Genomic DNA, 27,912 nt, shown 5'->3' with positions numbered 1-27,912 from the left:
TTTTGATGACATTTTAAAAGCTATTGTCATACAGTGTTAGGTCTGAATGTAACAATGTGTCCCTAAATTTCATAGAAATAACTAAAAATAATAATAATGTAGCTTGAACAGTCATTTTTATGTACAGTTGAATTAAAAAAAGTATGTGAACTCCCAGGTTTTATAGTTGAGACACCCCTGATTTAAGGTAAACAAATACTAGAAACTCTAGAAGCCATTGGCTGCCTTTGACGGTGATAAACGTACAATCTGTTTGAGTGCTGGCAGTGATTGCACGTTTACATTTTCCACTTTTTCTAATGATTCCCCAATGGAAGATGTAGTAATAGTAAAATAGTCTTACCGGCGGCCTGACCTTTTGTTGTCTTGTCGTCAAGTGTGACGTCAAATGGAGCAACAGTGGCGAGAGCGGCTGATGTTTTCAATCTGATCCACCAGGGAACTTTGCACTTGACATAAAATAAGCCATGGAAGACACTCCGTGTGGGTTTTGCCAGGGTCAGCTTCACAGGTACGTACATCCTCCTTCTTTGTGCTGTAGAGAAGACAAAAATGTGCCGGTTCATTCCCATGATGCTCCTTTTTCCTCTTACAGGCTTTTGAATCAATATCATCATATCAATATTTCATCTCAACTGGCTTTCTGCTACTGATTGTCTCACGGCATATGATTTTTATTTTCAATTCATTTTATCTGAATTCATCTCGCTAACCCAAGCACAGACACTATTGTTTTAAATCTATAGTTTGTCTTTTTTGGATAGTTAATAGCATTTTTACATACAGTGTCATATTTTTCTGGTCATTTTAAATCTTCACAATTTTAATTTTGCTCGTGAAGGCCATATTACTAATGCGTTAGAATTTTATCTTTAGTAAAAACATGATCCATCCTGATTTTTGCATAGGATTTCATTTTCCATTGTATACCAATGTGATAATATATTGTTTTACTCCTTTCTAGCTGATCTTGGTAAAGATACATTATGATTACATGCAAATTTTTATGTAATTATGCTACAATTAACCAACTTTTCCATGTTTCGAATTGTCAATCGTCTCTCAGTCCAGACCAAGATGCTGATCATCAACAGCACATTTACTCACTTCTTCCTGCTCGGCTTCCCAGGCCTGACGCCTGCGTATCACGGCGTCGTTTCCGCGTTGCTCCTGGCGGTCTTCCTGGCCATCGCCACGGGGAACATCTTCATTCTGGTCCTCGTCATGTTGGAGCAAAACCTCCACAAGCCCACCTATCTCATCTTCTACCACCTGGCCCTCACCGACATGTTCTTCGGAACAGTCACGCTGCCCAGAGTCATTTGGAGGTCTGTTTTTCAGATTGGCGTTCTGGAAAAAAATAAAAAAATAAAGGAAATATAGCTATGGGAAAATATCTTTTGTCATTATTGCATTGATTTTTGTCCCGCCAAGGTACTGGCTGGACCAATTTCTGGTGGCCTTCCCCGCCTGCTTCGCGCAGATGTACTTTGTCCACTTCCTGGGTGCCACGCATTCGTTCATCTTGATGCTGATGGCCCTGGACCGCTTCGTGGCCATCTGCGACCCGCTGCACTACCCGAGATTGGTCACCAACACCGGCGTGACACTCCTGTGCGCCATCTCCTGGCTGATGCCCGCCTCGTGGATGGTGGCGGTGGTCACGCAGGCGGTGGTGATGCCTTACTGCGACTCCAACGTCATCGGCCAGTGCTACTGCGACTACTTTTCCATCACAAGACTCAGCTGTGTCCAGTCGCAGGTAAATTTCGCCCCCAAAGTGGAGAACTTTTTTTGGAATACATTTTCCTCTAAAGCTGCATCTCATTTTCCATTCGGTCTTTAAACCATGTTGTTTTATGGCGTTTTGGCCACCTAATTTTGAAAATATTTCGATGCAGGGGCGGAACTAATGTGAACAGGCCCCAGGTGCGAAGAGTAGCGATGGGCCCCTTGACTAAAATACTGTATTTACATTTGTTTTCAAAATGCCCCCTAAGCCCCGCCCCTACTTTTGTGAGATGTAAAAAAAATGCATTTTTTTCTTTCTTGTGACATGTTCCTGAACTCTTACCAGGTTCTGGTCTTGGCTTTCCCCCTGGCCATGTTCAGCCTTCTGTGCCCCCTCTCCTTCATCGTCTTCTCCTATTTCGCCATCATCGTGATCGTGGCCAAGAAGTACGGCGGCGACGGTCGCGGCAAGGCGTTGGCGACGTGTTCGCCTCAGCTGCTGGTCACGGGGCTCTACTACATGCCGCGATGCTTCGTGTACATGGCCAACAATCAGGGCTTCCACTTTGCCGAGTCGGTGCGCGTGGTGGTCATCATGATGTACAGCCTGCTGCCCGCCGCCGTCAACCCGCTCATTTACTGTTTCAAAATGAAAGAGATTAAGGAGATCCTCAACAAGAAGTTTCACAACAGGAACAGAACACACACATGACCAAAATAGTCTAGTTTCAGGAATACATAGTTACTAATCCATCCAAACGGATGCTGTATTTCCTTTAATAATTTATATTAGAGCCTGACAATTCTTGTTTTTTTCCCAATTGTAGAAAATATACAATGTTATTTAAATAAATAAAAAATAAATAAAAATATTTTTCAAGTTCCATTTAATCTGTAATAAATACTACATCAATTTAGTGCTTAACAAAGTTAGCTTCCATGCACTTTGTAAGACGTATATGCTGTATGTTTTTGTATGTACGGTATAATAAATAATATACAGTACTACTCTGTCTATGCTAATCATTTTTTTGAATAATCCAAAAAAAATTCCATCTCGCATTGCCTCTGACATTTTTTTTCTTATAACTGTCCAAGATTAAAATTTTAAACATTATATAATAATATCAACTCATTGGCTTCCATTGATCTCCAATACATTTTAACCGGGGAGGGTTGGCAGTGAATGATAACACATTGATGAAAGGTTAGTGTATGATTTTTAAGCTTGCTAAAAATAACAATAGACCAAGCGTCATCCAGAAAACAAATGTTTTAAGGGGAGATCCACTATCTGGCCATAAAAGGTAGCGAGGAACCACCCCCAACAGCTGATAGCAGCTTCTCACAGCTATTATAAATAGCTTGCTACTTCTAGGCCTTTCTTCTACTGCATTTCAGCACCCAACTTGGGAAAGGCAGCATTTTTGCTCTTTTACAATGAACAAACCCAAAATTGTTAGACCAAAGGAGAGGTAAGACATGACTTTTCTGTCTCTTTTAATCTGACATGTACATTTTCCCGTTTTCCAACAGCCAGCCTGCACACGCCGTGTGGTTTGACAGGAAAAAATATGTCACCGTCAACTTCAGGGTGCAGAAACCCAAAGATGTCCAAGTTGACATCCAGACAGACAAAATGATTTTATGGCGAGTTTAGGATTTTCTTGTTTTTGTTTTGTTTTACAATGAATTCTGAATTTGAGAACATTTGATTGCTAACTTGCTTGGTTTTTCCAACAGCTGCAAGAATGACACAGATGATGTCATCTACAATGAATTATACTTCTATGAAAAAGTCCAAATTCACGTCAGTATCCAGATCAAATTAGATCTAACTCCTTCGTTAGCAGAAGTATTCTCGTATATATATTTTTATTTTCTCAAAGGACTCCCGAGAAAGAGTGTACGATCGTACTATTAATCTATTGCTGAGGAAAATAAAACCTGATTATGCATGGCCTCGACTTCAGAAGGATCCAGAAAAGGTACACGTAAATACCTATATTATTTAGAAAATTATCAAATTTATGTCAATTTTTACATCTGGAGATTTTTACCAGACAATTGTATTAACACATAAAAAAAAGTTTTTTTCCTTATGCAGCCCAGTTGGATTGCAGTTGATTTTGATAACTGGAGGGATTGGGAAGATGAAGAAGAGGATGGAAGGGAGGAGTATGAAAAATATGCAGACGTAAGATGAACTCACTATTTCTATTTCAGTTTACACGTCATTTTTTTAATGTTTCCCCTCATCTATCATACCTGTATAGATGATCCAAGATATGTCAACAAGTAATAAAGGAGCAACACCAGACATGGGGGATCTAAGTGATGTAAGTCCATTACAGTATGTCATGTCATCAATCATCTGTTAACGACTATATTGATTTTTTTTTCAATAACTACAGTCTGACTGAGGCTACCAGTCTTCCATGGGTTGTAAAACCACAACATTCTGCCCCGATTGCTCAGGATAAAGAGAAGAATGTTTCATGTTTGTCATAGTGTTGTGAAAATGTTTACCAATGTGACTCTTTTCCTATGATATTTATTAACTGGTATTATTGTTCTTTGTACACATGTACTGACTGTATCTACATCCATTTGATTAAAAATAATTCCATAATTTAGCTTTTGTTTGGTTTATTTAATGATCATTTTCTTTGTTATAGAACATATTTTAAAGGTTATTCTGGTATCCTTGTAATAAGAAGTTGGTTACTTAAACAAATATGCAAATGCTGGCAATGAGTTAAATATAATAACATGTACGTATTGAGACACATAAATCCTATTTTGAGTGCTGCAGGCCACATTTATGATGTTCACGCGTTTTTTTTGTTTTAAATAACAATAATGGAAGAAAAATAAATACAACTATACTATATTGCGTTTAATTTGACCCTCTCACTTTCCGTAGGTCAAAACGTCATTTTGTTTAGCTAGCAGCTAGCAAAACACGCTTCTAAATCGGTCCTGTCTTTATGTGCAATAATCAATACCCGCATTTCTCCCATACAAAATAAATAAAATGACTTTCCAATGTCAGCGGGATTGTTATATGAAAGAGGTAAGAACACGTTTCCTTTGATTTATATGCATAATTATTTAAACAGTTGCCTAAAGTGAAATTATTCACTTTAATGATAGGCACATTGTTATATTACACTGTAAAATTAACAGTGTTATCATAATGGAATACTGACGTTCCTGACAAAAGGAGGGGATATTTGTTGTTTTGCAGTTGCACATTTTTTATATTTGTGTTTACTTCTGTCAGTTTGTCACTATTGTAGCATCATGTTGCCCTGGCGAGCTCAAACAGGAAATCGGTGGAAAGAAAGAAAGTGTCAAGGGATTCACTGTCAAGCTGCAGGACACCATTTTATTTCCTGAAGGAGGTGGCCAGGTACAACAGCAACCCCTCCCACTTCATTTATAAAGAAATTAAATAAATCAAAGCCGCCTTGGCTTTGGTCTTTGTTACTTTCAACGTCTGTGCAATCAAAACAAATAGAGGCACATACCTGGATTAAACAAGCAATCCTGTATTTGATATCTTCCTCAACCAGCCAGATGACCACGGACTGATCGCAGACGTCCCAGTTCTGAGGGTTACTCGGCAGGGCCAAGATGCCGCACACTTTGTGGGCTCATCCATGGAGGTGGGTCAGGAGGTCCGAGTCAAGGTGGACTGGCAGAGGCGCTTTGATCACATGCAGCAACACTCAGGTGGACCGCCGATTTTTTGGGGCATTTCGTTGCGCTCCAATTTGCCCTGAAGAGTTTTTTCCCATCTAGGACAACATTTGATCTCGGCATTGGCCGAAAGCATGTTTGGATACGTCACAACATCTTGGTACGGTCAGAGAAATCACAACTATTTTTATAATGACAATAAAAGCATACAATTCACTCACCCCCATCTTTGTTCTCAGGGAGCTGGGGCGTCAGAGAAGCAACATTGAACTGGACACTCCGACCGTCAAAGCAGAGCAAATACGGGAACTCGAGGATGCGGTCAATGAGAAGATCAGAGCTCACATCCCAGTCAATGTCAAGCTACTTTACGGCGACAGTCCTGAGCTGGAAAAGGTGGACGCGTGAACCAAAAACCAAAGCGTTCAATGTAACAGAAATCCAATTTGTGCACCTTGCAGGTGAGGAGTAGCGAACTACCCGATGACCACGCGTGGCCAATTCGAATTGTTGATATCGAGGGAGTTGACACCAACTTGTGTTGTGGAACGCACGTGTCCAACCTCAGTCACTTACAGGTACCCAAAAAAATAAATAACATTCGAGTATGACGGTTTTCTTTACTCCCATCAATCTGTATTTTAGGTCATTAAGCTATTGGGGGTGGAGAAAGGAAAGAAAAACAAAAGTAACCTGATATTCCTGGTGGGAAACAGAGTGCTGAAATATGCAGAGAAGAGCTACAATACAGAACGCTCCATGGTGGCTCTTCTTAAGTTAGTAAAATGGAGATATTATTTCCCGTAATATCAAGAAATGTGCTAAATAAATTTACAATTCAGTTGCTGAGAGATTTGCTTCAATTGGTTTTATTTTTCAACAGAACTGGGCCGGATGGGCATGTTGAAGCTGTGGACAGATTACAGAAGTCAATGAGGCTGGTGCAGAAAGTGAGTTGCCATTTTTGGTCGTTTTGGCAGGTTCAGTTCTCAGTTGTTATTCTTGGCAGACTAACGTGAGCCTGCTTCGAGATCTGGCCCTGCTCATCGCTCAAAACTTTAAAAATGACCTAAATCGAGGCAACTTCTTCAGCTTGCACAAGTAAATGCTACTTTTCACTTGTTAGCTTTTCCTAAACAATACGAGCATTTCAAACAAATCTTTTCTGATCCACAGGAAAGATGGAGACAGTGAATTCATGAATATTATTGTGAATGAAATAAACACTAAGGTAAGAATGTGAAAACCCATGTTAGCTTGTTTTCAGGTCATCATGTTTTTTTTAATGCTTCTCCCCAGGAAACTTTAGTTTTCCTTACTGTAGGAGAAGAAAAGGGGCCTGGTATGTTTCTGCTAGCTGGACCTAGCGAGCAAGTGACAGAGATGGGACCACGGTATGAAAAAGAAAATATATACCTCATCACTCGTCTCCTTGTAGTATTTCTGAGATGTGACTTCATCTTCTCAGGTTAGTGGAGCTTCTTCAAGGGAAAGGAGCAGGAAAAAACGGCCGTTTCCAAGGCAAAGCTAGCAACCTGGCACGTAGAGGCGAAGTGGAAGCTCTATTACAACAATACTGCCATCCTCATACCTCCAAGGAACAATAACACCAGCCGTTATTTAATTCTTAGTTTATTATTAACAATCATAATACAAAGGGGAAAGCAATACATTTCAGAGGATGTGTTAAAAATGTTTGGTTTGCTGGTCATTTGATCAACATAATGCATCAATGTTGGCTGATGTTTAATGTATAAGATCATGTTTCTAATTTAAAAATGGAATAAATGCTGTTTTTTTTTGCATCCAAAACATTGCAATCAGTGTCGTGCTTTTAATGTGAAGAATAGAACCAAGACAAGCAGTGTTTGTGTAATCAAGTCAGTCACCAATGCTGTTTAAGTTGCTCCCAAATGTTGAAATTGTGCAAAGAAGCAAACACCCTCTTACCGTTCACAACCTTTTTTCCCTAAACCGAATAAAATAAAATAAGTGGAAAATATTGGTTGACATTCCTATGACCTTTTCAACATATCCTTAGTCTTAAATGGATTGAACCTTGAAGGCTAGACTTTATGTTAAGGGCTTCACAATCTTCATTGAGATGTAGTTCTGTAAAACACAAAAAGGAAAACATGTTACAATGGTATCAAATATCATCACTCGATCAGGAAGCTCTCAATTATCAAGACCGATAATACTTACTGGTAGCGAATACAACAAAATGGCAAGGAAGAGAAAGACAATGGTAAGAATGACGAGTGCAATGAAGAGACACCGGAACCTTCTCCATACAATGAATTTCATAGTCTTGCATGGGTTGGTAAACCAAAAAAATGATGTTTCTGGGCGCCTGGAGGTGATACAGAAGTACATTTATCAAAAAAAAAGTCATTTAATTAAATTGGCATTAAAGAATACAAAAGTCAGCTTGTACTTGGGAGGATCCAATTTTGGATTCATGTTGGGTTCATCCCGGCCTTTTCCTGCCGGCTTTTCATCCACTTCAGCTTCGCTCACAATTTCTAAAGTCATTTCTACTTTACCCTAGAAGGTGAAACATATGCCTGAAGTTGCCACATTACAAGTAAAGGAGTCAGACGGTGTATGGCGAAGTTGAAGCCATCCTCACCCCCAAAGACTTGCACCCATCCCGCTCAATAGAACAAGGCCACCACCCCCTCACTGACTTCTGGGTAAACAGACACTTGGCAGCTTCGGGCTTGTGTGGCACATCTGTGTCCATGCCGTCCATCATGGAGAGCGAACACTTCTCTGGGGTCTTGGCAGGGGGAAGCAAGTTGTTCAAATAGAGCTCCAGAGTTCCTGGGATCAAAAAGCGACAAGTCATTGGAGCTAAAATGTGGGTCGCAATACGTAAATACATTTTAAACCATTTTTCCTCACCAAGATAGTCATCTAATGAGAATTTGTCATTATCCCATATCTGAATGGTCAGCTTGGGGGGGATTCTGAACTCGGTTTTGTCCAGACTCCAAAAGTGCTCCTGTAAAGTTAAAAAAAAAACGTAATGTTACAAAAAAAAGGCGCTTGCAGGTTTTTATTATCTCTCATCATAGAATAGCAAATTATTTTTCAAAAAAGACAAAAATGCAGTGTGTGTAAAATCTGAAGTCAACTTCTGAGATTTAAACAATGATATTGAAATACGCCAAATGATCTTGTTGACCAAGTTTTAGGAAGTTTTTCAAATGGGCAAAAAGTAGGACAGCTCACCTTCTTGGAGACGAGGCAGAGCTGTTCTGCAGGAAGGTAGTCGAATTCAAAGATGTACCTCCAGTTGAAGTTACCGTCTCCGTCCAGAGACCTGTAGTGGACATCCGTCCTCTGTTTGTCTTCCTCCATTCCTGGCATCCAACTGCAACAGAGTAGCAGCATGTTGGAAATGCATTTGGATTTTTTAAAAAAAGACCTTAGTAGGTCTGTACCCTTTGACGTAAATGTCGCTCATGTTCTCCCCGGTGACACTCGTCTCGTCCAGAGTCACGTCTGTCGTGTTCCAAATGACGACTCGCAGAAAATGCCTTTAAAAAAAAGATCATTAGCGCTAATGATACCTTTGACTTTTGTCAAATAAGGTTGATTTAGTTCTAACTCACTTCTTTGCCTTTCGTGGCGTGATGTCAAACGGCGGGCCGGGCGCACCCATGCTTTTGGGGAAAACGTCCACCCACATCTGAAGTGCTCCCTGCAGTCACAGCGAGAAAGAAATGCTTAACGAAGGATCTCGATATGACGCAAGTACGAGAGCCGGCCGGGATGGACCTGGGACAGATTGGGCTGAAAGCTGCTGTACAGCGTCCTGGTCTCCACATGTTCGGGAACTAATCCCTGGGTTCGCAGGATGTGCAGACACAATCGTTCGCTGGTTGGACCCAGGTGTTCGTGAATCTGCTGTTTGGCCTCTTAAAAAAGGGGGAACAAGTCATGTCATATATATGCAATTGTTCTTTTTAACAACATTCGCTAGGGATGTCCGATCACATATTTTGTCATGTGCCTGATACATTTTTGCATTATATTAAATGGGACCAATGTTCCCTCTAAGCTGCGCGCGTGCGCAATTGCGCACTACCCTCGTCTTCTCTGCGCACAGCAAATCATATGGAGCGCACAAAATAAAATCCCAATTTTTTTTTTTAGCTGTGAGGCCGACGCGCGAACCACTCATCCACCGGGCCGCCCATTCATAGATATTAATCATTACATTTTATTATTACTAAATCATTTATGTGTAGTAGACATCCACCTGCTTATGGCAGGTGGAATACTGGTGTGTGCCAGACAAACAAAAAATTAGAGGGAACATTGAATGAGACCAGTCAAAATGGGTTGGACTTCACTCACCGTCAATCTCAGTTAATGAGTTCATACCTAAAAATCAATACCAAATACTATTTTTTTTAAATGGCGAAATGACACGATTTACGATCAAGGACATCCCTAACATGCCACCACTTTAAATCTGGATAAACGAAAAAGCATTCAACTGACCAAACTGGGCCAAAGTATATTGTTTTCCATTAAAGGTGAGCGAATTGCCATTGTCTTCACTCCTGGGTTTTGAATAGCCTTTAAGACGAGCCAGGTTGTCCAAGAGCTCGGAGGGTTTGAGCTGGTCCCGCCACTGGTTGATTCCAGAACTAGCAGTCAAAATAAACAACCGAATAGTCCATATCAAAATATCAATATCGTAATGACATTAAAGTATGAGCTGAGCTCATTTGCCTCACGTGCAGTAAGTTTGCGGCAAGCCACAGTAGGAGTTGTAACGGGACAGGAATCGGTTCTCCAGGTCGATCACGGTCTCTCCGACCTTCTCGTCGCGACTCAGCATGTCATAGTCGTATACAGACATTTTTAAGTCCTTGTCTTGAGGCAGGAAACAACTCAGCTCAAACATCCTACAAATAAACCAGTTCAATCTAGTGTGAAGCACACGCTAGGTGGAATGTTTACTCAGCTACCTTCCAAACACAGGATTGGTTGTATTGGGAAGGTAGTGGTCTCTGTCGTCGACTGAGTTTTTCCCAAGGGATATCTTCATGTATGGATCACACTAAAACAATAGGAAGAATATTTAAGCATTTTTTTACGGACAAAAACAGGGAGAAAAGGATTTTATTGGCAATTTGTCCTCACTCTGCCATTATTGTCTTTGGGCTGCAGGTTGATGGCCCGCACTACATAAATCCTGACCAAACACTCCTGAGGTCCACTATCTGGTAGCTCTCGGAATTGCCTTGGAGGAGCGCTGACACCCGGATCATCTGGCAAGGGGTACACTTTAAACGAGCCCTGCAAAAAGCCAAAAGGTTTTTGGACAAACTTTGAGCACAACTGAGCAAGAGAGAGATTTGTCACCAGTAAATGATTGAATGCGTTTGTGTCCAAGTACCTTAAACTCCCCGACGACACTCGGGTCCTCGTCACCATCGTCGTTTTTGCCTCGTTGTAGCTTAAAAGTACTACAGAAGTCTGTCAGCCCTTTGAATTGTGCGACGTCTTCTAGTTCGCAGTCATAAACCTGAGAAGACAAATAAGCTTGAGGACAAGTCTTGTAATATCATTGCCTTCTTACACAAACACATGACTACAATTTTCTACTTTGGATACATCTTACTTTGAGAGTGTCATATCCTTTCTTGAGGTAAGGGCCACATCTTTCATGCTCTCCCAGCGAAACGTAGAATTTACTCCACCAATCTACCATTTGCTTTTCCTGGAAAATGGATTCCAAACATTTTATTATCATTTCATTGTCAGGTAAAAAAATATCAACAAACGAGCGGCTCACCTTCTCTACACGCTGCAGAATCATCACCCATTGGAAAGTTTAAAAAAAAATAAAGAAAAGAGAGAGAGACATAAATATGATTAGAAAGACTTTGTACAAAACTGTTTTTTTTTGTTTTTTCCAATTTTGCCACTAGAGGAGGCTACCACATCACTTATGTATCACAGCACTGAATTTTAAGGTCTGACTTGTCAAAAACAGAATACTTTTTAACGAAAGCATTTCCTCCAGATACAAAGGTCAAGGTCTGCTAGCCTTGTGCGCTAAAGGCCATGGTCACATTAGTCTTATCCGGATGAAAATAGTCATTAGTTCAGTGCTCATTAGATGACATTAATAAACAAATGAAATATGTATCATCCCTGGCGTAAATTAATAGCATTGGAGCTGTGGTAGATCAACTTTCTAGTCTTGTTAGTCTCCAGCTTTGTGAGAGTGCGGCAACAATAACATCAACCATACATACAAAGTAGGTGGTTTGGGGAGTCATTTTGTTGACAGCAGCTGACCTGCTGCACATGAACTGCAAGCCAGAGTGACACCATTTGTCAAATTTGACTCCAATTGCCAAATTGTGACTTATTAGTACAAAAAAAAAAAAATCTTGATGAAGCGTTAGTATTTACCTCCGTTTCCAATCGTGACGTTTCTTCCATGTTGATGGAGATGTGTCTGGAAATAGACGCCGCCATGAGGCTCACTGCAAATTTACAAAATGGGAACAATGCTTTAGGATGGGTATTCTGCTGAGGTCAGCAATTTAAAGTATTTGGAACCGGTATTAGGGAGCTTAAATGATATCCTGTTCTGTAATGGTAAAAAAAATTCTCAGTCCATGTGATTTTGCATTCTTACTTTTGGAAGCCATAGCTCCCTCGGCCGTGATGACGTACGGGTCGCAGCGGAATCGCTCCAAAGAGGTGATGGTGCACTGACCCACCACCGGTTTCCTGCCAAACGGACGGTGGTCAATCACCTTCAGCACAATTGGCGGTGCGTACATCTCATCCTTTGGTAGAGGCTGAAGTGTTGACAGGGAGACAGAAAAAGCAAGCTGGTACACGCAATGTTTTTGGCAAGAAAAATACATTGGAGTACAGCTGTTTTGTGACTATTTCAACCACAAAGTGAGCTATGGCAAATGTCCAATTTCCAAACCATGTGTGATTGTACTTTACCACTTTGATGAAGAGGACCGAGCTAGGAAAGTTGGGGCTCTTTTTCATGTTCCTGATGACTGCAGACTCCACCCTCTGTCCGCCACACTCCACCACCAGGCTGGGCGAGGACACGGTCGCCAGTTGATACGGCTTCATGTTCCTCAGACCCCAAACTAGAATCTGAAGGCAACAATTTAAAAGTGTAGATCAAAAAAGGTAGCCGACAAACACGCAAATGAGACGTTACCTCCACCGCGGTGAGCTGCACAACAGGTCGGATGCCCTGTGGAACCATGAAGAGGTTCTCTGCCCTCTTTGGGGGGGCCAGAGGAAGATCCGAGTCTCCCGACTGTAGAAACAAAGCAGGCTTAATATGGTGTAACATTGCCTCGATACTACAATTTAACAGACCTTATCTTTGAGGATGAGTTCGGCTGCGACCAGCGCCTCCCCTTCCACGCGACCCCGTTGCATGATGGGATGCCAAAGGAGTTTGGGTGTCTGGTCCATGCTGGCGTTCATCTTCACCAGTGGAATGCAAACACACCGACCGAGCAGCTCGTCTTTGCCCTAAAGCAAGGGTGTCAGACTCGGGTTGGTTCGCGGGCCGCGTCAACGTCAACTCGATTTCATGTGGGGCGGACCATTTTAGATATAATATTTAGATTTTTTTAAATAAATGGATTAAAAGAACTGGATTAAAATCCCTGAATATTCAGTTTTTTATAGATCTAAAACAATATTTTAGCTTTTTAATATATTTTTAGATTTTACAAAATTATTTTTGAACTAAAAACACAAAAAAATGGATTAAAAAATGACAATTATTGATTTGAAAGGGGGAAAATCAGGAAATTGAATATCCATCTATACTCTTCATTTTAATTTGATTCTAAAACAGAAAGTGGGCACTCATGATTTACTTTCCTGGGCCACACAAAATGATGCGGCGGGCCAGATTTGGCCCCCGGGCTGCCACTTTGACACGTGCCCTAGACGGTAAAGTTGTTTTCTCACAAAAGTGGATTCACTACATTTCTCCCGGTTTCTAGTATTACCTACCACTTGATCGTGGTCATAGAATTCGATGACGACGTCAGGGGGATCTTGCGCGAGAGCTTGTGGGTCCCCATGAATTTCCACATGGTGAAAAATCAGGGTTTGGTCCCAGGTTGGGTTTAACGTCGCACGCAGCTTCTCTGTTGTCTTGCTTAGGTGTAGGAAGGAGACATGGGCGTAGGGATCTGTTCACCAAACGCACAAAACACAACAATTATTTTTATTTTGCCCAAAATAACCCAAAATATCCTGTACCACTAACATACCCGAAAAACTATCTTTGTCCATAGACGACATATTTCTTGCCTGGTAGACATAAACACGCAGGTGATACATACATGACCCTGAATGGGGCGGAAAGAACACCATCATGAGAGAAGAAGTGGTCTCTATTTATATCAACAGTCATTTTAGTCATCACTCACTGTCGAAAGAGCAGGACACAGTGGGTGTGTTAGCACCAAACATCTTGGTGACGTCATCCTTGGAGCTTTTCTCTTTCTCCTCCGTATCAACACCCTGTTGTTAAGTAAACCAACATAGAGCTTAAAGAGAACTGAGGGAAGTGGCACTGTTAAAACTAAAAGCACAAGTCAATATTTGACAGAGGAACTGCTTCAGGATTTAAGACTCCCATCCTCCTTCATATAAAAACTTCAAATTCAGAATAAAAGTGATTTTCACGCACAAGTGTGCCTTCCAGTTTAAAGATGGCCGATGCTCCCAAGCGGTCTTCTGGCGCCATCTTCCTCCTCCACCTCCTCCGACGAAAGGTATCTGACGAGCGTTCCTTCCTGTGGAACTTCCACCCAATTAGGGATGAGAATTCCCAACCCTCTGGATCTCCTTGGTCACGCTTCTGTGTACAAAATTTTTAAATTTTAAGACCCAAAACAAACAGTATTTTCACAACTATAAGGCGCACCGCATTATAAGGCGCACCCTCAATGAATGACACATTTGATTTTTTTTTCCATATATAAAGCACACTGGATTATAAGGTGCCCTGTCTATTTTGGAGAAAATGTACTTTTAAGTGCGCCTCATAGTCGTGAAAATACGGTAAATAAATCAGAAGATCGCCGCTAAGCTACCGACCTCCACAGCTGCGCTAACGGGGAGTGCAGCTCTTTTGCGAGGTCGAACCAGACGTCTTCTACGGTGGACGTGGTACACCTTCTCTGCTGGCACCCAAGACCGAGGCTTGTCATCTGGGGGAATGGTCAGTCCATATTCCCATCCTGTGGAAAACATATTTCCCATGAGTCTAGCACAGGCATGGGCAAACTACGGCCCGCGGGCCATATACGGCCCGTTAGGCTTTTTAATCCGGCCCGCCCACGTTGTCCAAATTATAGTAAAAATCAATGACCTCATTCATTTCCCTTTCCCCTGCAATACCCTCGTTTCCCCGATAGATGACGCACTAACTCCAGATTTTGATGCACTGGCAAAAAAGGGAGAACAACAACACAGTTCCCACTGAAATGTGAGTTTCTCTACTGTGTTAAAAATAGCAACTTGCACTTGTACGCACAGCAGCAGTACAGTAGCTTAATTAACATGCCGCTCATCACTCTCAATTTAAAGACTGCTTTCTTTCGTTGAATAATAATAATATGTTCTTAATGTTGAAAGTAAATTTGAAAATAAATTTTCACCTTCAATTGTCTTTTTTCTTATATTTCAATCCCCAGGTTTGATAAATTACATTGCGTGTCTAAATGCTCCTGGCCCGGCCCCTCTGTCAAATTTTAGTATCCATTCTGGCCCGCAAGTCAAAAAGTTTGCCCACCCCTGGTCTAGCATCACCAAGGCCTTTTCCCCGACATAAAAACTATTGAGCATTAATATTGGTTCTGAAAGGTAATAACAAAAAAACCCCAAAAAGAGTTTAAATAAATCCTCATTGAAGGCAAATGTACAGCCTACTAATTAATGACAGTTTACCTTGATCATCCACAGCTCTGTTGTCATCTACCGTCCACTCATCCTCCCAGACCCAACCAGGTGGACAATCAAACTCCGTTGGATTTCGGTTCTTCTCGCCATTCTGTGCGTTGAGTATAGGAAAAATTAAAGCGAGTAAACTTGGCTTGCACTTGAGCCTTCCAGTACATAATGCATGTATGAATGATTTTCTCACCACATCCGTGAAGGACTCAGAGGCAGCGTTCCACTCTCCACCAGGGAAGCGTGTCTCATTTTGGAAAACCTCATCCATGAATTCAGTGTGTCCAGCGTCCGCTTCTGTTAAGAGACTAACCAAAAAGGTCCTATAAGGTTCATACTAGTAGCATATAACAAACGTTGAAGCTCAAGGAGCAACACTTTTCATGTGGTGAAGGAAATTTGGATGCAGAATGGCCAAACTGATCTAAAAAAATTAAATACAATCAGAGAATATAGAATGCAAAGGAGGAAGTACTCCATCAGCTTGTGAAGTATTTTCTCTGTGCCCTTGAAATGGTTGTAAAGCTAAGTCTGAGAGGTTTTAAAAGTACCACTACCCCTTTGAGACCTCTGGTATTTTCTCAATAAATCACCTTCAGTAGCATGCGAGGAATGTGAGGAACTGATTCATTTCCTCTGCGCAGTGGAGAAAATGAACTATGTAAATAAACATCCATAATAAACACTGAAAGATTCTTAGGAAGAGCCAATGCTGAAAGAATTTAGATGAATGGCCTAGATTTTGACTCACGCTTTCTCCGGGTCAATAAACCAGTCTGACTCCCACTCCCATCCTCTGGGGGGCATAAAGTACTCCTTTTTCAGCTTGAGGTTGCCTGTTACGTCCGAGAATTTATGGCGCCCCACCAGTCCTGTGGTTCCCCACTTTCCAAACATACTGGCCTGGTTCTCGTACTGCAAAAGCGAGAAGGACGCGACACTTTTATAATGAAAACAATTGGAAGCGAACAATGACCTTTCCATATCTGCGTGCCGATCTTTGACATTTATTTGAGTCAACTCACCAGCTCTGCAAACACACTGAAGGTTCCCTCGGAGAAGGAGTTGAACTTCTTTTCGTGCGCGGATAAACCCAGCCACATGTTGACTCGGATCTGAACGGGCACCTTCAAGCCTTTGTTCTTGTCCATCGGGGACTGGACACCATAACCACTTAGACTTACTCCAATGGACATGGTAAAGCTTTTCAAAAATTGCTGACTGTTACCCGTACCTTTAAAAAGAGAGTGCGGGTTTTGCCACAGTGTTTCCCACAAGCCTGCTCACTGAAGGTGGAATAGAGGATTTGGTGAGCCGGTATGCGAGCGTACGCCACCCTGCTTTCGCCACGGAGCATCCAGATGATGACGTCGGGCATGCTGTTCTGGGGCTGGAAGTACATTAAGCATCTTACGGTGAAGAACCGTCCATTAAAAGTCATTTAATTTGGGGTAGTAGAGACGTTTCACCTCTTCGGCAAGCATGGCCAGTTTGTCTGCCCAGGACTCAATGTCGGCCATGGTGTCGGGGATGTCTTGGGCTTCCTGTCTCATGCGTCTGGCTGCCTGGTAGATGTTCTTCAAGCCACTGTCTCGAAGATTCTTGAGCTGTATGTCCAGGGATGTCAAATTGGAGCGGCCCTCCAGCTCTGGTGTTTGGAAACTGGAGAAAGAGCCAATGAGGGACTAAACAGGGTCCTGCAAAATGTACACTGAGCCAATAATCATTTGGTGGACTCAGGCCACGATTTTTCTTTCACCTACTTTTCTAGGTCTTCGATGAGCTGACTTAGCAACTTCACCCACACGGCAGATAGCTCGTTATCGGGTGCTTTTGCTGAGATAGCCGTTTTAAAGAGTTGCAGGTTAGATTTCTAGAATTAAAAAAAAAATTAAATCAGTTATTGTGTCTTACTGGCAATGAAACATGATTTTTTTCGCCCCACAATAGAAAAGAGCATTACCAATCGATGAAGGATGTACATGAGGATATTGACCGTATCCATGCGGTGGCTTATGTCCTCCCAGAATGAGGTGACCACAACCACCGGCTTGGTCGCCGCCCACGGCAGGTAATAATAGTGATTACCTTGAAGTATAACATGCTGTTCAACATACTTGCCCCGGTAATTTTGTCAATCATCATCCAAATGGGATCAATTACCATCAAAGACGGCACAGCTATACTGTGTGGTGGAGGCCAGTGGTTTGCAGGTGGTGTCAAGTTTGTTACCATAGTTACCAATGCTGACCTCGAACTGGATTGGCTCCCCTGGTTCCTGTATCATGGAGGCACTGTGGAAGACTGCACAGAGACAATACTTCCTTCTCCTCTGGTACTTCTAATGTAAAAGAACATCGGTGGAAAAAAACAAAAAAGTTACACTCAGATTTTGAGGATTTCTGATGAACCTGTTTATTATTTTTAATCACTTTGTACCTGCACGACCAAGAGGTCATCCGTGTGGATGTTGTCTACTGCTTTGTCGACTTTTCCCTCCAACTTGGTGGACATCTCGACCAGGATCCTGCCTCTGTAGGCCACTCCTTCACCCTGTTAGGAAAACCAAGTCAAATCATTGTGGCAAAGAAGTGAGCATTTTCACTCTTACCTTTCCCAAATTCAGATCCTCGTAAGGATCGGGCAGTCCGGTGAACTCTCTGGGGCTACCGTAGAGGTTGATGTAGCAGGGACCAAAAACGGGCAGGAAACCAACTTCTGACTCTCCCGTTGCAGCTTCAAGCAGATGGGAACACAACTTAGAATTGGATTTAATTTTGGAGAGATAAAAGCCTCTATGTTAGTAAGCGGGAAGCTCCTTATCAGGCAGTAGCGACGGAGGACACAAAAGCAAGACTACACAATGACTTCAGGAAAGAAACAATGCAATCAGGGGATGTCAAAAATCAAATAAATGAATAAAACTCCCCCCCAAAAAATACACGGCTCAGAATTTAACATAAAGAATAAGATTTGTAGTGATCCCCCTTTTATTGCATGGGATATTCTAAAGAACCCAAGTGTTTTAAACATATCCCTGTGGCGTGTCATATGACGAGTGAATCTGCTCGTGAGTGTGAGCAGTGGCTAACAGCAGCGCCTGCAATGGGACATTGTGAAAATTGTATATTTTCACAACGCAGCTGAATTTGATGATACTATATTTATTAACAATATAGAGGAGGATCACTGCACTTGGCAGTTTTTTTTTTGGGATGCAGATTAGCACACATGCAAAGCAGCAAATGAGAGCACAGGTGAACCTTCAAATGATGACAGTTCCACATTTCCTGCATGTTCCTCTATTGAAGAAAATACAGGCAACATTTAGAAGCGACACAATGCTTGGAACCTGTTTTTGCTTTAACATGTTAAATCCAAGTTTCCAACTTTTGCTGTGGAATAAATGATTAACCTACCTTCAATTTCTCCCCCAGAGGAGGCTATTTTGGCCAGGTTGAGGTATGTGGTGCCAACAGCATCATTCCCAGTCACGCGATCCCTGCAGTCACACATAACTCACATTCATTAACACACAGTTCAGCGCACACATTCATGTGGCAAAATAAAGTCAACGTGCAAATCCTGCAACGTGTTCCGGCTTTGTGCTTTCTATCATTGAACTGTTGCGAGTCAAAACTCCACATTTTTATCTCTGGCATAGCGAATTTGGTTTCTACAGCATTGACTTGATAAGGTCACAATGTGGGCAACAGCAAAGTGTTCTGGGCAGCTTTAAAGAGCAGAATCAGTCAACGCTTTTTTTTTTTTAAACACTTCCTCTTGCACTTATTTCCTTCCTGGACCGGCTTTATCGGACTCATTGTGATGAAAATGAGCAGGAAGACCATGCCAACTGGAGTTTGTTATTGTGAGGGAATGGAGGGGCCAACCCAGTTTGACTCTGAGTGATGAGCACACAAAAACTTGAATGCTGAAAAGAGTGTGTGCACACTAAGATCATTTCCAACTTACCAATCAAAGACTGTAAGTTTGACACGCTCACACATGGAGGGAAACTGCAGAAGAAAAGAGAACTTAAACATTTGTAGCCTTTTGTCATGTGCAATAAACTCTGCTAAAAATTGAATGATTTACCTTGACTTGGAGATTCAACACTTGGTTCCACTCCGGGTTGGCGTTCTTTTCTATGATCTCGGTGCAAAGCTGAAATGGACAAGAGTATTGATAATTATCTTCGCATTGTATAGTTTTTAGCACTATACAGTTCATGAGATGAATGACTAGAAACCTTTTTGCCAGCAAAACGAGCTTCTATGAAAGGATCCACCAGGTTTTTCTTATTTTTATTTCCCCCAAAAGCTCCCTTAAGTGATTGGATGAATGCGTCGTCCACTGAAACAGAGAATTAATGTGAAGTTTATGGATTCAATCGGATAACTCTCCGCAAGGGGGTCTTACTTTGCGGGATGTCTTCCGCCCGAAATATTTTCAAGGACAGAGTTGCTCGTCGCAACGTGACGCCGGTTGGAAGCAGCAAGTTGCTTTCGATGTCATCTTGGTCATCATTGGAGTCTCTTTTCTCTGACTGTGTGAAGATGGGGAAGAAGCGCAGTAGATTGGATTACACAAAGAAGAAGATGGTACCCGAATCGCTGAGCAGGCTCCGTTTCTTACCGGCTGCTCATCGCCGATACCCATGACAAAAAGACTGACTTTCAGATAGCCTTTTGCTCCTGAACTGCAATCATCAGGGTCATTCAGGAGCAGCCACTTCCTCATGACACAGTGACCTAAAACAGAAGGAGAAAGAACCCAAACAACAGTTCATCACCCTCTTAAAAAAAGAATTTAAAAAAGCCCAAGTCTTAAGAGGGTGATGATTTGCTGATTGACAGCCAAGACTGAAAATTCGGTTTTGTAAAGAATCCAGCATGGACTAAGTTAATTGTATACTTTGAAAAAAATGTACATGCAAGTAGATGGAAATTAGTGATCTGTCGCTCGCTTACCCGCTTCATCATAAACATAGCCAACATCAAGCTGTGTAAGAAGATAATAATATAATAAAAATAGTCAGATTACTGCAATTCAGACTCCAAATGAATAGCACTTAATATAAATACAAAATACTACCTTAAATTCTCCCATTAGACTGTCAGCCCTCAGAGAGTAGGAATTATAAACCTTCATAATACAAAAAAAAAACAATTAAATAATCATCTGCCACAAAAGTAGGTCGTATGGAAGATTGGCTCATTTCAACGTACTCACCCGAAAACTGATGTTTTGTTCAAAAAGTTCGGATGGAAGCATGTGGACGTTGTAGAAAAACATCTGTGATGAAACAAAATGAGGAAAGTTACACCAGTTGAAGGTCAGAAAAAGACAAAAATTGACGCACCTCGTCAAAGAAGGGGTTATTTCCCCGCTTAATCCTCGTCCGGTGGGTCTGTCCGCACACTTGGACTTTGACCACCGGCTTGATGTTGTTGCCTGGCAACTGACGGGCCTCGATCAGACGGATGCGAATCTGAAATACGTGTGAGCGGGTTTGAAAAAAAGCCAGAAACCTAAATCCCTCCCATAGTTCGTTTACCTGGAAGTCTTGAGCTTTATTGACCAGGCGGCGTCGATTCTGCGAGCGAGCGATTCGCCTGCGAATGCTCGCCGACGGAGCCGAAGCGGAGGGAGGAGCGGTCCCGGGACCACCAAAGACCCCGTCGGGCTCCATCTCTTCACCTGGCTCTCCTCCACCTTAACGGACGCAGGTTTTATCTATTCGGGTTTCATCATCACGCCAAGTTGTAAAAAACATACCGGAATCCGCAGTGGTATCGCCAACGTGAGATTCATCTGTATTCGGGTTTGCTTTGAGTGGAGGATCGTAGCCAATGGTGAGATTAACCGTTGCCTGCCAGGGAATAATCATCTTCTTATAATGTTCTGGACTTGTTTAATTAACATAGCAAAAATGTACTTACGCCAATATTGTGGCCATCCTCATCCACGAGAGGCACATTTTTGGACGGTAGTGAGCGAAGTTGACCGGAGGAAAGCTCTTTTAGCGGAATTCTTGTGGAACCGATGAATCTGCAAGAAAAAGATATCTTTAGATCCCGTGACGCGGCTGAACTGATTTCCCGTGTCAAGTAAATTCAGTCCCAATGGTCATATATTGTGCCATGAGAGGCATGGTATGCACAAAAGGGGAAGATGGAAGTCCCCGCCAAGAGCTAACAAACCCTGCCTACTGTGGTAAACAAACAAAACCCACAAAATCAGAAGCTAACCTGTGACAAAGAAGGGAAATGACACATTCAATTGGAAAATTCACGTACTATACATCTGTTTTGTAATTATCGGAATGTAGGAAAATAATTGTAATTTTCTCTGGCAATTACTGAAAATGAAACAGTAAAACGGAGCTAGGAGTTACCTGTTGGAAACGACAACACAGTTGTGATCCAAATTGGAATTCTATGAAAACAACCTCTTAAATACTACCGTCTATTCCACATGTCAAAGGGGCGGCCTGGGGGCCAAATCTGGCCCGCTGCATCATTTTGTGTGGCCCGGCAAAGTAAATGATGAGTGCCGACTTTCTGTTTTAGGATCAAATTAAAATGAAGAGTATAGATGTATATTAAATTTCCCGATTTTCCCCCTTTTAAATCAATAATTGTCATTTTTTAATCCATTTTTTCTGTGTTTTTAGTTCAAAAATCATTTTGTAAAATCTAAAAAAATATATAAAAAAGCTAAAATAAACATTGTTTTAGATCTATTAAAAAAACCTGAATATTCAGGGCTTTTAATCCAGTTCTTTTAATCCATCTATATAAAAAAAAACAATCAAAGTATATATCTAAAATGGTCCGGCCCACATGAAATCGAGTTGACATTAATGCAGCCCGCAAACCAACCCGAGTCTGACACCCTTGCTCTATGCTAATGGAATAAACGCAAATCAATTGTAAAGTGAGTGAGAAAATCATCAGGAACGCCACTCATTATCACAAAAATGACAACAATGTGGTTGTATATACTATGAGATTTCAATAGCTGGTCATTGACACCGAGCAAACAAACAGCTGGACTGGACTTAATTGTCCAAGGGGTGATAGAGCGGTCTGGTTTTGGCTGGACATTGCGTCGTTCATCAAGTGGGACGCGGTGACTCTACAAGCTCGGTATGCAAGTGTGTCCGACAAGACCAAAACCTTGATTTAATGCAATCTCACTTACTAAAGACATGCAGTTAAAAGGTCAATCTTCCATTATAATATTTTTTTTTCTCCAAATTGTTTTTACATCATTGACAAAATATTCAGGGGGAATTTTGGAGGCCAAGTCTTGCTTGATTTAATTAACTATTGGTGTCCAAAGACTTTTGTTAATCAGTGTTGAGTAAAGAAAACATGTGGGAAAAGTCCTGCCTCCTTTCACACAATCATTAAAAACAAAAACAAAAGTTAGCGTTCACTGAAGTGTATCAAAGTTGAGTCTCAAAAACAGTCAACAAATAAAAAGTCAATCTAGATCATATGTGTCAAAGTGGCGGCCTGGGGGCCAAATCTGGCCCGCCGCATCATTTTGTGTGGCCCGGGAAAGTCAATCATGAGTGCCGACTTTCTGTTTTAGGATCAAATTAAAATGGAGAGTATAGATGTATATTAAATTTCCTGATTTTCCCCCTTTTAAATCATAGTAATTTTTTAATCCATTTTTTCGTGTTTTTAGTTCAAAAATCATTTTGTAAAATCTAAAAATATATATAAAAAAAGCTAAAATAAACATTGTTTTAGATCTATAAAAAAACTGAATATTCAGGGCTTTTAAGCCAGTTCTTTTAATCCATTTACACAAAAAAAAAAATCTAAATATTATATCTAAAATGGTCCGGCCCACGTGAAATCAAGTTGACGTTAAAGCGGCCCGCGAAGCAACCCGAGTCTGACACCCTTGCTCTAGATAGTCCTCAACTATGTTTTATTGGCATGAATGGAAAAGGAATCTGCTGATGTGATGATGGGATCATGTCAGTGTTGCCTCTTATTAGGAAAATCTAATCAGTCCAAAAGGGTACGATTAGTGCGTCCTTCCCCCTCTTGGGTTGCTACAACAATGTAGATCAGGCCCACAAAAAACAGATTCTGGAAAACTACTCAAGCGAGGGAGGGGGGAAGCCCTGTGCTATGACACCATACATCTTTGGGGAGTGTGTCAGACAAGCCATTGGAAAACTTTGCTCAACGTGGACTCGCACGCTGGAGACCACCATTTGGGAAAAGCTCCTCCCCCAGTTATGACGGTCACAGGGGCAAAGGGGGGTGAAACTTAAAACCCGTTAAAGCAGAATCAGAGAAACTAGAAGAAAGAAAACTGTTCATAAAGTCAAGAATTGCATGGCAATAATTAGTGAGCCAGAGGAAACATTCTTTGTGGCCGGTTTCAATTAGTGCCATATGGGAGTCTCCATTTTTACAACCTTGAGCTATGTTGGAGCAACTTCTTTTTGCAGTGCCTAACATGATCAAACAGTGTTGCTAGAACAGGATTGGACAAGAATCCTGCCTCATTCTCCATGACAGAGAGTATAAAGAGCCGTCCATTGTTGCCCAATCGGGATCTGTCGTCCCACACGACTCGGCAAGTCTCGGCGTGAGGGGGCAGAAGCCGACAACATTTTCAGGCTCGTCACAGCTTCGTGGGCCTTAAGGGCATCTCATTTAATAGACTACCCGGGTGTATCGCCGAGGGAAGCCCAAAGCCAGAGACCGAAATCTCTAAGGCGGTACTTACTTATCTTTCCCAAAAGTCTCGGAGTCTTTCACAATCACGTCGATGTGGGAGTTGGGTTCCAGAGCGGCTCCTTTCAGGTTAAACTCAAGGAGCTGCAAGATAAGAAGAAGCATGTGTCAGCTATTTAAAAAAAAAAACACTGAAGGATTTTGGAATCTGTCTAGACATGGAAACAATGAAAGCCATCACTGTAGAAAAAAAATAGAAAAGTTCAAGCTAAAGCAGTGAGGGATGAATGTGACTTCCTTCTAAACTTGACAAATATACGCTAGCCCGAAGACTTCTACAGACATTTTATAAGTTGAACAGTTTTGATGTGACTAAACAATTATGAGCAAAATTGTATTAAGTAGTTGCATACCTGTCAACCTCTGCCGATAACTGCCCTTATAAATGATTATGATTCCCCTTACAAACCCCCAAAAAACCTTCCAAACACCGTACGACTCGTACGAGTCGTACGGTGTTTGGAAGGTTTTTTGGGGGTTTGTAAGGGGAATCATAATCATTTATAAGGGCAGTTATCGGCAGAGGTTGACAGGTATGTTCAAGGGGATTTAAAATATGTTATTGCATTGACCCAGACAATTGTATCCAAAGGTAGGCTTGATTGACATAACAAAGCAGACACTGGAATCTGATTGGACGATCGATACAATCTAACATCGACACATGCACATCGATTTTGGACATTTACCTCATTCCAAACTGGATTCACCTCGTTGTCAATGACATTTGTTTTTTTCTTTTCATCTGAAAGCAAAAATAAGACATTGAATGAGGACTGTTTTGAGAAATGTGTTTTTCAGTCTCTTTTTTAAAGCATGCAAAAAGGAAGCTTTAGTTGTTGCCTTATAAAGGTGAAACATTAGGAAGAGGAAGATAAACAGCCACACCTGCAGGCTATAGGTGACTGCTGAGTGAACAGGATTTGCCGTGATTGGAGACATTTTGACCCCGCTACTTGTTTATTTTACAACTTGACTGCTTTTTCATTCCAACATCACATTCTTTTTTTTCCTATCTGTCACCCAACTGGGAACGTTGGGACATGTAGGCCCAATTTACTGGGGCTGGTCCTCAAATGACCAAGCACAAAATATGAAAACAAAGTATACTACATCACACAAGAATACCATTAATACTTAAAAAAACTCTTCAATCATGCTCTACATTTTTTAAACATTTATTTTAAATTGTATAAATAACTTCTTTAAAGATAAATCTGAAAGACTTACCTCTAAATAAGACTGTTGTGATTGGATCCGGAGTTCCAAGCGTCTTTTTCGGCAGGCCGGCAGCTGATTCTACCAAAATCCGCAACATAATGATCAAGTTTAGTGGAAATAATATGAAAAAGATATGTTGGTGAGTGAAATAGTTAAATCCAGAGGGAAATGATAAACCGTGGCATCCTCACAGGCGCGTAAGGGACACCGAGAGAAAGAAAAAAAAAAGACAAAAGTTTCCTCCCAAGTGTAATGTTGGAAGTAGAAATGAGGGCGGACCACGGGCGTGTAATTATCCTGAGTGAGTACAGACTGTGGGCAACTGCTGCCATCCTGCGAGGAGCTGACAAAAAGCGCAATTTAATCTCCAAAATAGGCACATTTTGAATGAATTGTTCGTTTTCAAAGAGTCACTTTGTGTGTCAAAACACATAAAAACAGAAAAACTTCAGTTCACTCTATTTTTTTTCATTTGACAGTGTCGCCAAATACTTTTATTTTGTCTCTCTCTAGTGGCTGTGCGGATGGATACATGCCGTGAATTATAAACCAAATTTCAACTATTTTGTCAAAAAAAGATATGTAAGATTTGCATATGACAAAAAAATAATGTTTTTTTTTTACCTTCCATTGTCGTTTAATCACAAATTTAAATCCACCAACGTCTCTTTTTGGCATCTACTTTCTAGACAATCAGTATTCAGCTGTTCTATTTGCTTGATCATGTGACTGCTTTTATGCTTCTTTGTATTGGTAATGGTTTTATTGATAATAATTATCATTGGAATTCTAAAAATAATGAGTTTTCTGTTTTGTTATTTCAAAAAAAAGTGGATGTTAAATGCTTTTAGTTTGATGGTCATGTGAACAATTAGAATAATAAAATTTTATTTATATTGAATTCACATTCATATTGTTTTTTGGGGTTCAAGACAGCAAATGAAGGGTGCGTTGCCCTCTTGTTCCACTTGATGGTGCCATGTTTATTCTTTACATTTGAATTCAGAGTCAAAATTCTAACTGCCTGATGGAATTTGCTTCAGGAACTATGATCATATCATGTATACTTACTTTTTTTTATAATACTCTATGAATTTTAAGATCCCCCATTACCTCACTGGGACCTATCTTTGGGGGACACACCCCTGGTCAAATTCCACATTTTTGCAATGTCCATGAATCCTTTAAATGAGGGTGTAACTTTTTTTTGGGGTGGGGAGGGGGGCTTTTATTTCCCTTCATAAAAAAATAGATTGAAAATAAAATATCAATCATAGTGTAGGGATGTTGATGGTGATGTTTTTTAACTGAAGTAACAATGATCTCATTTCACTTGTTTGTACAATCAAATGGCATTGTAGGGAAACTGTGACCAGAGTGAGGTCAGACATGTCCAGATCAAAATGCTCTGCCGCTTTAGGTGATCGTGCCCCAACTTGGCAGGTCAACTCTTTTATGTAAATTGATTTAAAAGGTGATTTCAAAGAGCACAAAGCGGAGACAATGTCCTCCCTGGACCTGTTATGTAACTTCTTGATTACATTATCAAACACGTGCCTTTTCCCAGTGGACAAAGAGTTTGTTTTAAATGCTGGCCTCAGCAGGAACATGCAGAAGAAAAATAGAAACAAATGGTGCACTAAATAAATCACTTTAAGATGGGCGGTGATCTTGTGATTGTTTTTTTTTTCATAAATTAAAATGCAGGTTTGATTAAAAAGGACCATTAAACAGATATGAATAGATAGGAATGATAGGTTATAAAGAGAGCAGTTTCTAATGTTGACTCTCAAAGCGAAATGAATTTACCAAAGTAATATAAAGCGGATTTAAAAAATAGAAAAAAAGGATGTTTCTCGGTGCGTTATTATATTTTTGCAAAAGCATGACTGCTGTTTTAGAAGCTGTAAGAAAAGAAAATGTAGCAACGGGGCATTGTTTACACTTTTGTGGCCGTAATTCAGACTGCTCTGTTTTATCCTGAGATAACCCAATTGATGTAGATAAGGAAATGCAGGGATCGTAAATGTTGCTTAAAAAAAGGGTACTCGGACGTTTGGTCGCCGGACGTTTGGTCGCCGGATGTTACGTCGCCCGGACGTTTGGTCGCCGGACGTTTGGTCGCCGGACGTTTGGTCGCCGGACGTTTGGTCGCCGGACGTTTGGTCGCCCGGACGTTTGGTCGCCGGACGTTTGACAACATCACAGAGAGTTTACTGTTGAAACCAGCTCTCAAAATTATATTCACCCGGGCGACCAAACGTCCGGCGACCAAACGTCCAGGCGACCAAACGTCCGGGCGACCAAACGTCCGGCGACCAAACGTCCCGTCACGAAAAAAAGTATGTTGAGATGTTTTTCTATGTGACTTGTAGGGTTGTTTAGGGACCCCCAACAAAAGACTTGGACTTATATGAAGATGTATAGTTGAAATTGCCACATAAAATACAGTGATTTATGCTTGTTTCAAAGAAAAATAAGGCCTGACATA

General features: G+C 41.2%; 4 protein-coding genes and 2 long non-coding RNA genes across 12 annotated transcripts; 4 read left to right on the top strand and 2 right to left on the bottom strand.

Annotated features, from left to right (window-relative positions):
- The first annotated feature begins 491 nt into the window (after positions 1-491).
- LOC144093227 (olfactory receptor 52N5-like) lies at positions 492-2,576 on the top strand. Of its 3 annotated transcripts, none has more exons than XM_077626572.1 (4): positions 492-511; positions 1,067-1,328; positions 1,435-1,762; positions 2,078-2,576. In XM_077626572.1, exons 2-4 carry the CDS (start codon positions 1,078-1,080, stop codon positions 2,441-2,443), a joined length of 945 nt encoding a protein of 314 aa, XP_077482698.1. In that variant the 5' UTR covers positions 492-511; positions 1,067-1,077; the 3' UTR covers positions 2,444-2,576. The 3 variants fall into 3 exon arrangements, with proteins under 3 accessions (XP_077482698.1, XP_077482699.1, XP_077482697.1); XM_077626573.1 differs by having other exon boundaries at positions 499-511; positions 1,130-1,328; XM_077626571.1 differs by lacking the exon at positions 492-511 and having other exon boundaries at positions 940-1,328.
- LOC144093231 (uncharacterized) lies at positions 1,253-5,502 on the bottom strand. Its single transcript, XR_013306241.1, has 3 exons — positions 5,265-5,502; positions 2,075-2,370; positions 1,253-1,350 (listed from the first exon to the last, which is right to left on the bottom strand). It is a non-coding gene; the product is annotated as an uncharacterized LOC144093231 (long non-coding RNA).
- ptges3l (prostaglandin E synthase 3 like) lies at positions 3,093-4,361 on the top strand. Its single transcript, XM_077626575.1, has 7 exons — positions 3,093-3,206; positions 3,268-3,381; positions 3,475-3,541; positions 3,621-3,719; positions 3,839-3,928; positions 4,008-4,070; positions 4,146-4,361. Exons 1-7 carry the CDS (start codon positions 3,172-3,174, stop codon positions 4,152-4,154), a joined length of 477 nt encoding a protein of 158 aa, XP_077482701.1. The 5' UTR covers positions 3,093-3,171; the 3' UTR covers positions 4,155-4,361.
- aarsd1 (alanyl-tRNA synthetase domain containing 1) lies at positions 4,663-7,383 on the top strand. Its single transcript, XM_077626569.1, has 12 exons — positions 4,663-4,807; positions 5,018-5,146; positions 5,310-5,469; positions 5,539-5,596; positions 5,676-5,832; positions 5,898-6,014; positions 6,082-6,212; positions 6,320-6,386; positions 6,446-6,537; positions 6,613-6,667; positions 6,736-6,830; positions 6,905-7,383. Exons 1-12 carry the CDS (start codon positions 4,769-4,771, stop codon positions 7,041-7,043), a joined length of 1,239 nt encoding a protein of 412 aa, XP_077482695.1. The 5' UTR covers positions 4,663-4,768; the 3' UTR covers positions 7,044-7,383.
- On the bottom strand, positions 7,053-26,137 carry LOC144093222 (myoferlin-like). Of its 5 annotated transcripts, none has more exons than XM_077626564.1 (54): positions 26,046-26,137; positions 25,431-25,499; positions 24,890-24,945; positions 24,193-24,284; positions 21,372-21,480; positions 21,208-21,301; positions 20,987-21,144; positions 20,792-20,920; positions 20,662-20,724; positions 20,524-20,574; positions 20,400-20,430; positions 20,065-20,180; positions 19,849-19,975; positions 19,679-19,782; positions 19,525-19,593; positions 19,402-19,445; positions 18,846-18,928; positions 18,690-18,728; positions 18,038-18,162; positions 17,866-17,979; positions 17,590-17,767; positions 17,390-17,514; positions 17,190-17,299; positions 16,896-17,088; positions 16,661-16,816; positions 16,452-16,583; positions 16,178-16,341; positions 15,620-15,734; positions 15,424-15,526; positions 14,572-14,714; positions 14,162-14,332; positions 13,899-13,992; positions 13,740-13,817; positions 13,477-13,658; positions 12,826-12,984; positions 12,662-12,763; positions 12,433-12,594; positions 12,110-12,275; positions 11,881-11,954; positions 11,255-11,266; positions 11,081-11,179; positions 10,856-10,984; positions 10,600-10,755; positions 10,425-10,516; positions 10,191-10,361; positions 9,952-10,100; positions 9,223-9,362; positions 9,057-9,145; positions 8,886-8,981; positions 8,674-8,815; positions 8,069-8,443; positions 7,874-7,983; positions 7,642-7,789; positions 7,053-7,548 (listed from the first exon to the last, which is right to left on the bottom strand). In XM_077626564.1, exons 1-54 carry the CDS (start codon positions 26,050-26,052, stop codon positions 7,510-7,512), a joined length of 6,234 nt encoding a protein of 2,077 aa, XP_077482690.1. In that variant the 5' UTR covers positions 26,053-26,137; the 3' UTR covers positions 7,053-7,509. The 5 variants fall into 5 exon arrangements, with proteins under 5 accessions (XP_077482690.1, XP_077482692.1, XP_077482689.1 ...); XM_077626566.1 differs by lacking the exon at positions 26,046-26,137 and having other exon boundaries at positions 8,069-8,262; positions 8,344-8,443; positions 25,431-25,663; XM_077626563.1 differs by lacking the exon at positions 26,046-26,137 and having other exon boundaries at positions 25,431-25,663.
- On the top strand, positions 16,280-19,063 carry LOC144093230 (uncharacterized). The gene is made up of 4 exons (XR_013306240.1): positions 16,280-16,623; positions 16,692-17,290; positions 17,377-17,497; positions 17,598-19,063. It is a non-coding gene; the product is annotated as an uncharacterized LOC144093230 (long non-coding RNA).
- Positions 26,138-27,912: the final 1,775 nt, after the last annotated feature.

This window comes from Stigmatopora argus, chromosome 18, assembly GCF_051989625.1.
Source record: "Stigmatopora argus isolate UIUO_Sarg chromosome 18, RoL_Sarg_1.0, whole genome shotgun sequence".
NCBI classification, from domain to species: Eukaryota; Metazoa; Chordata; class Actinopteri; order Syngnathiformes; family Syngnathidae; genus Stigmatopora; species Stigmatopora argus.
This window is presented reverse-complemented; position numbering and strand designations above follow the sequence as displayed.